Source organism: Nelumbo lutea, chromosome 2 (genome assembly GCF_056320005.1).
Source record: "Nelumbo lutea isolate HS-2025 chromosome 2, American lotus-T2T, whole genome shotgun sequence".
Classification (NCBI taxonomy): Eukaryota; Viridiplantae; Streptophyta; class Magnoliopsida; order Proteales; family Nelumbonaceae; genus Nelumbo; species Nelumbo lutea.
This window is the reverse complement of record NC_142685.1, coordinates 21,680,699-21,696,906: the sequence shown is the minus strand read 5'-3', so window position 1 is coordinate 21,696,906 and position 16,208 is coordinate 21,680,699. Positions and strand designations below refer to the sequence as shown.

The 16,208-nt window shown below is 34.9% G+C and overlaps 1 protein-coding gene across 2 annotated transcripts in view; it reads right to left on the bottom strand.

The window, feature by feature from the left end:
* TED3 (Pex2/Pex12 N-terminal domain-containing protein / zinc finger (C3HC4-type RING finger) family protein) overlaps positions 1 to 2,749 on the bottom strand; it is a 28,639-nt gene extending 25,890 nt beyond the window's left edge. Inside the window, exons 1-3 of one of the 2 annotated variants that reach the window (XM_088970463.1) lie at positions 2,106 to 2,749; positions 1,633 to 1,746; positions 1,361 to 1,517 (exon numbers count right to left, since the gene is read on the bottom strand). In XM_088970463.1, coding sequence (XP_088826589.1) covers positions 1,361 to 1,517; positions 1,633 to 1,746; positions 2,106 to 2,234 — 400 coding nt within the window. In that variant the 5' untranslated portion in view covers positions 2,235 to 2,749. Of the gene's footprint in view, positions 1 to 1,360; positions 1,518 to 1,632; positions 1,747 to 2,096 lie in introns of both variants that reach the window. The other variant, XM_088970462.1, reaches the window with a different exon arrangement.
* Positions 2,750 to 16,208: the final 13,459 nt, after the last annotated feature.

Genomic DNA, 16,208 nt, shown 5'->3' with positions numbered 1-16,208 from the left:
CTGTGTCATCTTCAGCAGGAACAGATCTTGGAGCATTCTTTGGGCGTGAATACCAACTTTGGGAGATACTGCTTCTCCAGATCAGGTATATTCCTCCCATTTATCTTTCGGTACAGATCTGGTTATGGTTCAAGTAGGATCCTTGAATATTGTATTCTAAACTTAGGGAATATGATTCCCAGTTGAGAGAAGGTAGGAAATTTTTGAAATTCGCCCACCCATTCCGCAACCTTTATGGCGTCCATTAGATGGATCCTACCATTCTTTCAACCTGTGTATTGAAACATCATTGTTTTTGTATGGACATAAGAGAAATATGGTGATAAAAAGGGCTGATGCCAGATCCAGTGAAGTAGGAAGCAGGTTTTCTTAATAATAGAGTATAAAGTTTTTTCCTTTTGTGCAAGATGGGGAGGGAAACAATGTTCCCAGTCCGTAATCTTTACATGATGTATGGTCCATCATGGCACAGAGAACAAACAAAAAGAAGGCTTACTCTTCTATATGCCGTTGAATTTCTCTCAAATTGGGGTTTGTTCTCTTTCTTCCATTTCCATATCATTAATAAAATCTTTGATAATTGTTATCAATCAAAAAAATCTCTGCTTCATCATTTTCTTTGATTTTCTTTCTTTTTTCTTTTTTTCTTTTTTTTTTTTTTTTTGGGGGGGGGGGTGGGGGGGTCAACTAGTCATTGCCTAGGCACCAAACTATAGAAATTTCACCAACAGACAGTATAAACATGGAAATCCAACACCAATCCTGGTCCTTCTAACCCCCAATGCAATTTTTCTAGGACCAAAAAGGAAAGGTTCAATGCATACTTACAATTGTTCAATTAAATTTGAGCAACTCAGCAATAAATAGCATATCATGATCTTAAACATCCCTACATTCAAATTAAGGTAGGGAGGGGGCTCAAAACGTAGTAGACAAGTAAAAAACATAAGAATATCTACTTCTTAATCATTCAAAGTATCAAAGCATCAATATTTCTCTCTAGAAAGCATTCTGAAAATCATTTCAGAATATCAAGGGAGAAGAGAAATACCGATCAGACATTAGTGCAGTGGCAAATCAGCATATTTTTTCACATATTATCTCCCCTTAATCACAAAATATGTCTGAACTCCAGAACCACCAGATTTTGGAAGTCTAGGCAATAACATTTTAACTGTCAAATATTGCTAAAGAAAAAGTGCAACATCTTTTTTTTTATTGGAAAAGGTAAAAGTGCAACATCTTGATTTTCGCATATAATGTTCACCAATATACAAGAACTACCACATTTTATTTTACCGGCATATCATAAATCCCACGTAACTCAAGTGAAAAGTAAGAAATGGATGGACCTCCTTACCTTCTTTTCCTCTAAAGGCTATTGCACGCTCATCTCTGTACCTCAAATTCATAAGAGCATTTCCTGGAGTAGGCTTATCTACCCATATCGAAAATCTCCAGATGAGAAACTCAAGAAAAGCATCAAGTTCTGGCTCATATTGAAATAAGAATCCTGGCTAATACAAACAAAGATAAAGAAAGAGGAGTGGATGTCAAATGAAGCAGCAACCAACTTTCCTTTATCCAGTAGGGCTTCGGAAGAAAACAATAACTAACAGAAACAGAACACACCTTCATCAAAGAGAAGACCTTAACTAATTGCTCTTTCAACATCGCAGACATTTCAACATCCAATCTCGCCGCATCAACCTGATTAACTCTAGATATGGAAACTGGGATAGGTGGCTGCACAAAAAAAAATACTAACGCTGATTCAGAACCACCAAATCATAGCCATCAGCAAACTCATTCCGCGTACAAACAAACGAAGGTAATCTGCAAAAGATGACACAAATCCCCCTCCAAAAGGAAAACTTTTACCAGAATTCAGAAAGGAATACAAACCAATCCAGAAATTTACAAATAATACAACAGATGGGAAGAGGAAAACAAACAAAAACTCAAGCACCAAAACTAAGTTGCATAAAGACCAGAAATGGAGCATCAAACAGGAAAACCCAAATGCATAAGTTGTGCACGGAATTCTCATGGACAAGAGAGAGAGAGAGAGAGAAGAATTAGAGTAAGAAAACAACCGATGGCACCTGGGAAGAATAGGCGAAGGACTTCCATTTCGCAAATAATCGCTCATAAGCATGAATCCAAGCATCTTCCGGTGGGGGATTAAGAGTCGAGGAAGATGATGAAGCTGCAACTAGGTTTTCTCTCTCCATCTCTTCAAATAAATTATTTAATTAAATTAACAGATAAATCGAGCAACAAAGGTGAAGAAAGAGCGAGGCTCCTGCCTCCTACGAGGAGAAGAGAGACGTCTACTGCTGGCGCTAGTGGCAGAGGCCAGAAGAGGGACACATTTATATGTAATTCAACCGAAAATGAAAGGGCATTTTGGGTATAAAATAGGAAATAAAGGGTCTTTTAAGTCATTTTATAGATGTTTCTAACTTGGTTGTGACGGAGACTTAGGATCGAATCGCGCCTTCGCCTTCGCGGGATAAGCTAATCATGGTGGCTGTGTAACCATAACGACCCCCACGTCAGCCCTTCACGCGAACTCGCGTGGTGAGAAATGAGCGGTGGGAGAGCTTCAGCGTTCATTGATCTGCGTTGACACTTCGAAGAAGCTACCAAGACTACCGCCCGTTTGAGAGGGCATGTTTGGTTTTAAAGAAAATGTAAGGAAAGGTAGAGAAACTTTCACAAACCTTGTTTTGGTTTTTCTGTCATTTCTTTCTTTTCCCTATCTTCTCCTTCAAACGAAATATAGCCTTAGCGTTAGATTGGATGCTTCTGAGAAACTAGTAAAATGGCTTTTATGAAAAGTCAAATTTTCATATCATGAAAAGCTTGTTTTCGACTTTTGGGATTTTCACCAAATACAGCTTTACGACTTTCTATGTGAGTGTGTGGGATCGGGCCTACTTTGCAATGCCACCATGAAAGCCCTCCCTAATGGGTTTGAACTTCATTGGGGAGTCATTTTTTTCAGCTTAATGTTAGCATTTTTTGGGGCTTATTGGGCTTTCACTACATATAGCTTCATAACTTTCCATGTGGGGCCTACTTTGAATCGTCCCAACTTAATTCGATTTACAGGCTTAAACCATGGGTCATGCCAAACTGACCCCTCAATGTATCCCAAGGAGGGAAGCATGGCCCGACTCAACCCGTAGGCCGGCATGGCAAAGCCTACACTTTGCACAAGCATGATTTGATTTATACCTCTAATCCAATTATCATATATTTAGATGAGGTGCTTATGTAATCAAATTAATTTGGATTTTGATACACTATTACTAGCATTATCATCATATATTTAGATGAAGTGTTTATATGTAATCAAATTAATTGTCATGTGAAAAACACATGTATGCTTACTAGTATTTTGTAAAACCCTGTCCAAAATGCCATGCAACTCACCATATCTTATAAAAAGAGGTTTTCAAAAAGCAAAACTCTTAACCCTCATGATAAGCCTCTCTTAACAAGGGATTCCACTATGGAAAAGATGTGATATCTAAAAAGCATTGTACCAATCAACTATTCAATCAGGTGTTATTTATTAAAACTCATGGGTGGGTTTTGATTAGAGGTGTAAAACGGATTGTGCTGCCCTTCCCTGGGATAACTTGGAGAATTGGCTTGACACAGCCCACAGCCCAAGCCCGTGCAGGTCCGTGTCGTACGTACCATGGACCAACCTGGCTCGTGGGCCAAGCATTGGGCTAGGTCGGGCCAAAGTTATTTATTTAAAAATTTTGAAAATAAAAACTTAAAATTTTAATTTTATATCAACTTATGTATGCAGTTGCTTATATATACAATAATTAAATAAATTAGTATAATAAATTGAAAACAATTGTTTATTTTATTAATATATTATATGCTATATTATTATATAATTATAATTTATACAATATTATATATAAATAATATATATGGGTCGTGTCGCGTGTTGCATCGAGTTGGGCCACTAGTTGGGCCGTATCGGCATGTGGGTCGCGAGCTGCATGGTCCACCTGGTCGTGATGTATCAGCCCGACCCATGGACCTAAAACTCCAAGCCCAACACAGCCCACACAATCATGTCAGGCCTAGCATGACCCTCATGCCATTGTGTAAGACCAGTCCATACTAGGCCACGGGCAGCATGACCGGATTTATAACTCTAGTTTTAATTGGTCAAAACTCTTTCCATACATTTTTCCCTTAACAAATTAATTGGAGTCTCAAAACTCTTTCCATGCATCGTACAAGTACAAAGATGATGAATAATTGGGTTTAAAAATAACACTCGACAGTTCCTCATTTTTCCAACAATACATCCTTAGTGTGTTTTATCTATTTTTATTTATTATATCTCAGAATCGCTCATTGAAACGTCTTGGTTTCAGCCAGTCTAAAACAATACAACAATGCCCTATAAGTGATTCATATGGCCATCCCCAACCATTGGCAGCCACCCAGAAGTGACCGCCGGTGGCTTGCGATGTCATATACATTAAATGTAAAGACTGTAACGACTAAATAATAACAGTAAAAAACAGAGCATGTAATAACTGTAAAACAGAGAGAAGTCCGGTCTAGAACAATATAACGGCGGCCTATAATTAATTTATATGACCATCCCAACCACCGGCAGCCACCCAGAAGTGATCGCCGGTGGTTGGCGATTAATAACTGTAAAAAAACAAAGTATCTAATTAATAATAGTAAAAAACCTGTAAACTAACAGGATTGAGACAATCTACTAAAATCAATTCCCCGAGATTTACAAGCACTTTCAATCGTATTTAACAGAGATTAAAAAACAAAACTACTCCCCTTACTTGTGCAATCAGTTTGTCTAAAACTAATTGGAAACTATTCTAAAAAAAATATAGAAATTGAAGTTATGTAAATCAGTTTCTGAACACTAACCGGATTGAATCAGGTTCTCTGAAATTACAGCAATACTTTGAATTCAAAGTTTCTTTGTAATGCAGTTTGAAGCAGCTCCTATATTGAACTCTTCTCCCGTTCCCTTGACTTCTCTGAGATTGCAGGCTTAAACAAACGTTATTCCTGGCCGTTCGAATGAAGGTTAACTGAGCTTCTCTGAGTTGTATATTTCTTTCAATCTAATCGGCTTCTCTGAAGTTGCAGCTTGAGGAACCCAATTGAATTTCTGCTTTCTCTAAACTTGCAGTCAGATTGAACTCAATATAGAATTGCACAGTTGCAGTTCGAATGATAGTATTGAAACCTGGCCTAGTAACCCATCAACCTCTCATCTTCCTACAATTTAGCTAGGTGGCCTTCCAATCGACTACATGCTACAATGGAATGAGAGGTTTTGGTCAGCTGAAAAATAGGTACGTGACCTACTAACTATGTAACTCTCTCTACATGCAGTATTGTATGACCACGTGTGCGAATGGGGAACTAAATAAATTCTCTCATAATTGAGTATTGTAAGGCCACATGTCTGAAGTATTGTAACTCTTTGCACAAATTTTGGTATTTTTGATTGCATTAATTCGCATTTTATTTTTTATTTTATGAGTTAACTATTTTCTAAAGTTATCTATTCAAAATTTCACTTTCTTATTTTTAGGAAATGATTGAGAGTGGGGGCTTCCCACTTCACATAGCATTGGGAAGGGCTCAATTATGCATGTTAATGGGCTTTATTATTGAAAAACAACTAATCAAAAGAAGGCACTTGTCTAATTTATTTAACAGTTTGAGTATAGGTGTCTAAATAGAGCAGAACTACATGTCTGACTAGGGGAGGCTTTAGCCTGAAATCATTCCTATATATAGTAGCATTAATGTAGTTATTAATTAACAATATTAACAGTATTATTTAATTAACAATAGTTATTAATATTAATGTATTTATTAATTAACATTATTATAAATAATTACAATATTTTTAAATAATTAATAATATATATTAAAAACATTATTATTTACCAGTAAATATTTATTAAAAAATAGTATTATGTAACAGTGCATCATACAGAAAATAACAATAATCATTTTTAATTAGTAGAAAATTTTATTTAATTAAAAAAATAACAATGCATCATACACCAATTATTTCAATTCAGCATGAATAACAATTTTTATGACCAAATCATCATTGAATGGCGAGTTAGAGGAAAATGGTCTTTTTCATTTTTCAATTATATTTTTTGCTTTTTACAATTTTAGCGTGGCAGAAATCCCAATGTCGAATATGATGACAAAGGGGTTTAATGGAAAAGTTAACCCTTATATCATTTGTTGAAGGATAAAATTTTAACAATATTTATAATATTACAGACTTATAAGACTTATTACTGAAAGCTTAGACATGTTTTCAGAAGCATTATTGAAAAGTAATAATATTTTCAGTAATTCAAAATTTTAATAAGTATATCGAATTTTTAGATTTTGATATTAGTTATAATAAATATATCCAGTAATTATTTTGATTTTTGATATTTTGATATTTTTATTTTTATTTTCAATAATTTCATATTTCAAGACAATATTTAAAATCAATTATCATCAGAATTTTCAAAACTTAAAGCTACTAATTTCATCAATTATCAAAAATATTATAACCATTTCTCACAATAATTATTTTAATTTTTTGCCGTTTGATATTAATATTTTTTTATTTTCAATAAATTAAGATTTCAAAACAATATTTAAAATCAACCTATTCTGGTTTTATTAATTGGCAATTAATCAATTATATTAATTTATGAAAATGTTAAAATTTGAAAACAATAATTAAAATAAGTAATTTCAATAACCATTAACAAATTTCAGTAATTTTCAATAATTATTTTAAAATTTCAGGTTTCAAAATAATTAGTTATCATTTTTCAGTTTTTAACTTTTTTCCCTGAAAAATATACAATAATTACTAACATAATAATTAACTTTTTACAGTAATTACATTAATTTATAAAAAAAAATGTGAAATTTTGAAATGTCAGACTTATTGTAGGTAATTATTTTCATAAATACTGAAAATAATTACTAACATAATATTTTAAATTAAGCAACTATTAAATTAATTAATAATATTTTATTACTGAAAATAATAATACTTTCAGTAATATTATAAATTCAGACTTATTGTAACAAATATTCAGTATTATAATATTATAATATTTAATTATTCAGTATAATAATTAATATTATTATTACTGAAAATAAGTATGAAAAGAAAAGATTCAATAATCATTACTTATTTAAAATGTTTATAAATATTGAAATTTTGGTTAATATTATTAATGAGTGATGATTATTTATTAAGTAATGTAACTAATAGTTATTTAGTTATTAATCAATAATTAATTATTAGTTAACTTAGTTAAATACGTTAATTAATTGTTAATGTAATTAATAAATGCTAATGATCGTAATTAATTAATTAATTAACAATTAATAAAACCGGTGTAGGTCGGTTTTAAATGTTATGAATTAATACAAATATTAAATGAATAAATTTGAAATATTAATTATCATTATTAAAATCATTATTAATTATCGGTTGGAATTAATAAGTACCAATATTATCAGTAATTAATTTTAACAGTAAGTAATTAGTATTAGTAATTAATTATAAGTAATTATTCTCAGTAAGTAAATATTTGTAGTAATTAATTATCACTGTTAATTAATACTTAGTAATTAGCATTAATTAATTAAGTAGCAGTAATTAATTATCGCTGTTAATTAATAGTTGGTAATTAGCATTAATTAATTAAGTATTAGCATTAATTATTATAAGAAATTATTATCAGTATTTAAATAAATTAATGTAAATACATTAAAAATAAAGTATTTATTAGTTCATAATAATATAATTAACAGCAATTAATTATAAACTGTAATAGCTTACATTTAACAGCATTTATTTACAGAAATGTATTTATTATTTTTAATAATTATAGTATTTTAAATAATTAACAATATTTATTAAAAAGCAATATCATTTAACAGTGCATCATACAACAGTTAAGAGTAATTATTTATTAATTGACAGGAAATTGCATTTAATTATAAATAATTAACAGTAATTAAACTGTAACAAAATATTATGTGAAGAATAAAACTGATATGGGTCTTGATAATTAATTAATAATGGTATGTTAAAATGTAAATATCAGTATTTTGATCATTATTAATGCTTTTAATGGTACATGCCCGAATACCATTGTATTAATTATTAATGCTTTTAATGCTTTTTTTGAAGGAAGAGATTGAGAGTGGGAAATTCCCACTTCTCAGGTATGAAGAGTTATAGTATCAGAGATGGTCATGTGTCATGTGTCTACATGGTAGTTGGCTGGCTTTGGGCTTTATTAGTCTGTAAGTAAGTGGTCTCTCTTCTTGCAAAGACAGGTGTCCAAATGTAAATAGGTCACATGTCTATAAGTAGTTGGCTTTGGGCTTTATTAGATGAATCAATGCATTTTCTACCTATGCCCAATTTCTTGATTTATGAGACATTTTCTGTTTTGATGCATTTTACTTAAACTGTGCCAAACCAAACAAATCTTTATCTGTTGGAGTTTAATCAAAGATGTGACACCATTGATAGGAGAAATGACCACAATAAGTTCAAACAAAATTATGAGTTTAGAGAAATCTTCAAAATTAAGAGTCTAGATTGAAGATGTTGCACCAAAATGGTTTAGAGTGTCCATTAAGTTCAAACAAAATAAGCCCATTGAGGAAGACAAGGCAATGAAGTAGGTCTTAAACATGAGATTAGGTTCTAATTGGGCTTGTTTAGGGTTTGAACAACCTGAATTATTTTTTAATTAATATCACAATAAGGCTGCATTTGGCATGCTTTCAGGAAATTGATTCTAGTGGATTTTGTGATTATATGAATTAATTTTCAGTTTGAATGTATGGGAAGTGCCACAACACCTACAACCCTTTTTGGGTCAAGACTAAGAATTGATTAATTAAAGCCCATTCTTCAAACTGCGATTCTTTGAAGTAGAAATTTAATTAGACGTAGATGATATCTGGGTTCTTTTTTTTTTTTTTTCGGGGGGGGGGCAATGATATCCAGGTTTTTTTAGGCTCTATTTGGGAAGAGTGCAGATACAAATTTCATGAACTGTGCTCTTTTGTATGTCCATTGAACATTTTTATATTTAAACTATTCCCAAATGAAGATTTAATTTCATTTCTCTTCTCTTCCGAAACACCTTTTCAATTGCATCAATTCATTATATTGCCTTTGCTTCAATAACCTCTCTGGCTCATCCAAACCAGTTCTACTATAACGTCCATAAAAAAACTCCCCTTGACGATGCCAAATGACTATGCCCACACCAGAAGAATTCTTCCCCTTCGCCCCATCTACATTGGACAGGGCTGTTCACGGGTCACTTCGGTTCAGTTTGCATTTGATTTTGTCAATGGAATCGGAAAAGTCAGTTGAATTTGAGCCAAACCGAAATCGACGATAAAGAGAGAAAACCATTTTTAAATTTCATTTTATTTAACATTGGTTTTAGTTAAACCAAATCGAAATTAATGCTTGTAGCCTAAATTTGTACCTATATGCTCCCTAAATTTCTGACGAGTTGTAGATGGCTAGTTGAGTGTTAGTTAATCCCTATATAGGTCCGACCTGTACCTATAGTTGCCTATTTGGTTTTCACTCATATGAATAGATTCAACTTCTTTTTTTTTTTTTTGCATCAGTCCCTATATTTAGCTTTTGTTAGTTAGATCATAGATGGAGATGATTAGAAAGTAGTGATTGTCAATCAAAAGTAACATAGATGAAAAATATATAAGATATATGAATTATAAAAGGCAAATATGTATATGTATGGCCCGATCAATTTCACATCGGGTTACAAAAAGCATAACCACAACTGAACCGGGACATCGGGTTTTGCCATTCTTTAAATTGAGACCAACTGAACCATTTTAGAAGCTAATCATCTCGAGTTGAATCGGTCCAGTTTGGTTGGTTTACAATATCTTCTGAACAACCCTAACATTGGATGAGTGGTGGTCTTGCCCCCCGAGCTGGGTCTTTCTTTTTCTTGCTATCCCCTTGGATCGAGGATTCACATTACATTTTCCTTTTTTCGGGCACACTTTCATTTTTCTGGTTGATCTCCTCATCCGTTCCTATGAATTGATCCGCGGGCTTGAGGAACTCGATTACAATCTTGGGCCAATTGACCACCACGTGCCACTTGAACTCTTTGTGCGTGATGCCTCTCTTGGCTGCTGTAAGTCGCACTGCGGGGTCCAAGTCGGGTATTTGCAAACAAGCGTCATTGAACCGCTTGATGTAATTCCAGATGAACTCTCATTCCCTTTGAATTATGCCGAAGAGGCTCTCCTAGGTTCTCGGGCACCGCTTGCTGGTGATGAAATGGGAGGTAAAGACTTGCACGAACTGCGCCCAACTTCTTATTGATCCGAGCGTGAGGTTCCTGTACCACGTGTGAGCTACTCCTTTGAAGGTTGTTGAGAATGCCACGCACATGCAGGACTCACTGGCCCTTGCCAAGTGCATCTACGACTGGAAGGCGTCAACATGGTCATTTGGATTGAACGATCCGTCATACTTGTCCAATGGAGGAAGCTTGAAGTCCTTTGGCATGGGGACGGCTAGAAGTTTTGGAGACAGGGGGACGACACTAAGAGGAGTGGAGTGGCTTTCACTTCGTCTGAGCTCACCTCTTCCTTACCCTTGAGCTCGGGCAGGTTGTGAGTGGCAGTTCGGCAAGCTCGGCGGCGTCTTCGCTACTTCGTTGGCTCGGCATTAGTACTACTTGCTTCTATGTTGCCGAGCTCGATGGGCCCAGAAAGGGGTTCGGATTACTACTGATGGTTGTGAACTGAAGGGCCTTGTCTACAGTCCACGGCCAGGACCTCGAACTGTGAAGGCCGAGGTGACGCAGGTTTGACTGGCTGAGAGGCCCCCGACCTGACTACAGGTTGCGGGGTGAGGGAGTAACTTGTCTTTCCCTCCTGCCATGGGATGAGACCTAGCTTCCGAGAGGATCCTGAGTTCGAGAGGTCTCTCCTCGGTGGGGGAGACGCTCGTTGCGATGATGGGGTTGGGCCTGTCGCACAGCGGGGTGTCGAGGTGGAATTTGTTGTTGATGCTGAGGCAGCGGTGGGAACTGCTGCTGGTACTATTGTTGGTAGACGTGGTGGAGCATTTGCTACTGGTACAACTGGAACTGGTGGACCTGCTGCATTTGAGCTTGCACAGCTCGCATGCAGTGTACCAAGTTTTCTAGTCGGTTCTGTGCGGCCACCAGAAGAACTGACAGTTCTGTAAAGGTCGCCTCCACCGACGAAGGGAGTGGAGCATTTACTGGTGCCATGACCTGAGGCGCGCTCAGGGCAGGGACTCCGTCCGCGGAGAGGGGTACAGTGAACTGGCCAATGCAGACGGTAGGGAGTTGAGGTCGTTCCCTGGAGGTGTTTTGGTCGGCACTTTGTCCGGCATTGCTGGAGGAAGCCATTGAAGTTGCTTGGTGAGAGGCTTTTTGAAGCGCTTCCCACAGACGATGCCGAATGATGTAGCGCGATCTGGTCACTCCTAGCTGGCAGGGACTTCGCTCCTACCTGGCGATGGACGGCACCTGAGAAGGAGAAGAAGATGAAGGATTCCCGGGGAGCTTGCTCGGTGGGAACACTTCGACGCTTAAGTTAGAACTCGGCGGAAAACTGAGAGAGTTACGAAGAAATAAATGCTAAGAGTGAAGATGCGCAATTTTCGATTACCCTTTTCCTTGGGGGTCGAAGCCCTTATATACTGATGCTCTGTCAAATCGGGTGTAATCGCCTCTGATTCTCTGCTACAGCCATTATTCTCCAGGCTGATTCGATTGGTGCAGGTAACCGTCGTAGAGTAAGGTCCTATCAATTGAGAAATGTTATGCAGAGCTGGCGTGCACAACGCCTGCCTAACATGGGATGTGGGCGCAGTCCTCTGGACTGGCAGGTGTTGCGTTGCGAAACAAGAGACGTGGGAACAGTTTGACAGGCACGGTCTTATCGGATATGAAGTTTCCCGAAGACTCCGGGTTACTGAATAGAGAGCTCCTTTGTAGCGAGCTCCAATAGCGGTTGCCTTGCAGCAAGCCGTTCTACAGCGAGCTGTCTTGTGGCAAACTATTCATGCTGGGATTTCAGCGAGCTCATTACACCGAGTTGTGGCCAAGCTGTCATGATGAGCTATCATTTACGTCGAGTCATGTCCACGTGTCCCCTGGTTAGGAGGTTGGGTCAAATCACCCTCCATCACCTATATAGGTCTAACCTGTACCTATAGTTGTCTATTTGGTTTTCACTCATATGAATAGATTCAACTTCTTACATTTTTTTGCCTCAGTCCCTATATTTAGCTTTTGTTAGTTAGATCATAGATGGAGATGATTAGAAAGTAGTGATTGCCAATCAAAAGTAACATAGATGAAAAATATATAAGATATATGAATTATAAAAGGCAAATATGTATATGTATGACCGAATTGATTTCACATTGGATAACAAAAAGCATAACCACAACTGAACCGGGACATCAGGTTTTGCCATTCTTTAAATTGAGACCAACTGAACCATTTTAGAAGCTAACCATCTCAAGTTGAATCGGTCCAGTTTGGTTGGTTTACAATATCTTCTGAACAGCCCTAACATTGGATGAGTGGTGGTACACCAATGAATAGTTCGATGGAAGTGAATGCCCTAATTGGCCATAGTGGATTGGTTTCTTTGCACCTTCAAATGAATAAGATGATGATCAATTTGATAGTGGGTTGTAATGATAACCGAGCGAGGGTTGAGATTAGTACCCTCCATAACTCTCTTGCATCTTGCCTTCCAACAATGTTAAAGAAAACTTGCACCCTTACTAAAGGTATTAATTGATGATACATCTAATGGTGTTTCATCTATCATAACCCATAAAAGGGATTTGAAGTATAAATTATTATACAAATGTCAATGGAAGGTGCAAACTTGTTTACATCTTCATCAATAATAAGAAGTAACATATGAGCTCTTTCATCTTTACAAAATAAGAAATAATAGATAGAAAAAATGCACTTATTTTCTTTTGGATTAATTCCTCAAATTCTACCAAATCATGGTATCTTAGAAAAACAAATGTAACATTTGAGCTCTTGTATCTCTTAACCGGGATGACAGTTCTAAACTTAACCATCCCTTCCTTATTATTGGATGCAATTTAAAAAGCAAGTGAAAATAAAAGTATTCACATTGTAAAATGGTTTTATGATGAGAAAGGAGCATAGAGTTTTGGTTTAATAATGGACCTTCACATTGTGAATTAATATTTTAGCACCCACAAGTCGGGTGGTGTTTAAGACAATTTAATAATGGCAAAAAGAACAAAATGTAATTTTCTTGTTACTAGTAAGTATGCACGTGCTTTGAATGTAGCAATTCTATATACAATAATAATGATAGCAACATTATATCAAAAAATTTCTATAAATTTTATGTATTTTTTGTTTTAATTACTAATCAAATGTAGATTGCAAAGTTAAAATCTGATTACATAAACACCTCATTCAAATATGTGATAATCAGATGGAGTTGTGAAGTTTCAAATATCATTGATAAACCTACCTGCTTTGCTACACTCTTCTTTTTGTGATATTTTATCTATTTGGCTTATCTTTTTTTTGTTAATTTATAAAAAAAAATGTAAGATTTAAATAGAGGGAATTAAATGAGGTGAAAAATAATTGTTCAATTTACATTCTTATTTATACAATATATTTAATAGCATCGTAAGTATAAAATTATAGATGTGTTCAATATTTTATTTTTCTTTATTTTTATGTGTAAAAATAATTTTGACATGTCACACTTACTTTTTTGTTTGATATTATAAATACATGATACGATGCATGTGCCTAAATGATTTTTTTAAATGTATGTATTTTTTCATTTTTATATTTTATTAATTTTTATTATTTATTTATGACATTAATTAAAGGTTAACACATTTGACACAAAAGTTGGACTATTGATCTTTACCAAACAACAAAATAATTTTATTTTTTGTCAGGTCTAGATTTTGTATTTCATTACCAATAAAAATAGTTATTGTTTATTACACTTATTTTTAAATTTTATTAATAAAAATATCATAAATGTGTCTAATTTTTTCTACATTTTTGTAGTTGGTATATTTATTTATATTTTAAAAAATCTATTAGCTAACTATGGCTTCATAGTTTGATCAATTTGATTCGGATGGTTGATTTTTTAGCCACCACTTGGATAAATAATGGTTTCGTTTTTTAGTCAGTTTTAAAATATATGGGTTTATATCATTAAAAATATTAGCATAGATCTAATTATTAGCATTTATTAGTAAAAATAACTTAAATATAAGATTTAATAAGAGAAAATGAGAGCTAATAAAGTATATGACTTAATGAGAGTAAATTAAATGAGGTGGAAAGTAATAATTGAAGTTATATTTTCAACACTTACAATTATAGATGGAATAAATACATAAACATGGGCATTTTAGTAGTCATTAAAGTTAGCATTAAGGTTATAATAAAACGACTTTTATATATTTTATCAAACAAAGAAATAAAGGGTAGTTTTAATCCAAACAAACTTCTGCTCTACATCCTCACTTTTATATATAGTATAGATATAGATTTAATTAGTCACAACAATAGCATGGTCCTTTTCTTAATAAGCCTAAATCAGTATTGAATGTAGAGCAAATAGACAAAGTAGATTGGTTGCTCATGGTAATTAATATAATGATTTTAGATCGACAGAATAGCTGATTAAATACATATTTAGTAAAATAATAGATATTAATGAAGTACGATGTTAATATTAGAAGTTGGGAAATGCTCCCAACAAAACATGTTAAATCATGTTTTCAACATGTTTTACAACTTCATGTCTCAAACATGATCCAACTTGCTTCCAAAATTACTATAAAACATGTTTGGGACATGCGGTTATAAATCATGTTAGAAGCATGTAGGAACATGCTTTGTTGGGAGTATACTTGGATTCCAAAATTACACCTTCTAATGATAGCTATTGTGAGCTTCAATGATATTGTTGTTGGGGTCATACCCCAATCGGTTGAAGTTGCCACGTCTTGCAGTTAACTAACCTCTTCAAACCACATCAACGGACCAGCACACCACACACCAAAGTTGACGGATGACCCAACAAGCAAGAACCTTGAAAGGAAGCATGACGCATGATCTCTATTTGACTATTTCCCCAATAAGTGTTCCCTCTAAGTAACACAGAGCCATTCGAAGACTTCAGGGGAGGTCTCATCCCTTAAGCCCCACAAGGGATGTGCTCAAGTGTGCTGCTACAACATTCGACTATTTAAAGGCATCTTCTCTCAAGGTACACTCTCTCCAATCTATTGCTATCTAGCATCCTTGTTTCCTCAACCCTGCTCAACTTAGACCAATTCATCTTCAACAGCCCAGCCCAACCAACCTTTACATATAGCTTACTAACTCGAGCATCATAGTGCCTTCCTTGAGAATCTCATCCATGGGACCTCTAACCACACTTTGATTGCAAATTATGCTTGATGCATAAGTCTATCTTTCCACCTCAGTTCATCCAAATTGGCAAGATTTATCTAATGATCAACCTGGATCGACTGTTTTTAATAGCCCAGCCCAATCAACCTTTACATATATCGTACTAATTTGAGCATCAGAGTGCCTTCCTTGATAACCTAATCCTTGGGACCTCTGACTACACTGTGATTGCAAGTTATGCTTGATGCATCGGTCTGTCTTTCCACCTCAGTTCATCCAAATTGACAAGATTTATCTATTGCGTATTCAGCTCGTTTTGGACAACATCAACTGGCCTGCTACAATTAAGGAGATGTTTAGTTTGTTTTAATACATTTTCATTTGCAGTAATGCAGATGTATAGGAGTACAAATGATTTAATCACAAATTGATTTAAAAAGCTCTTGAGGCAATGCCAAAAGGCCTATGCCATGAGGCAAGGCTAGGAAAAAAGGCCTCACCTCAACAGCCTTAGACCCCACTAACATGGCTTAGGCCTTTAGTTGTTTGAGGCTTACGCCTTTAGGCCTTTGGCCTCAAAATGTTCAAGGCTTAGGCCTTAACTATTCAACATGTTAATGTGTAATATGG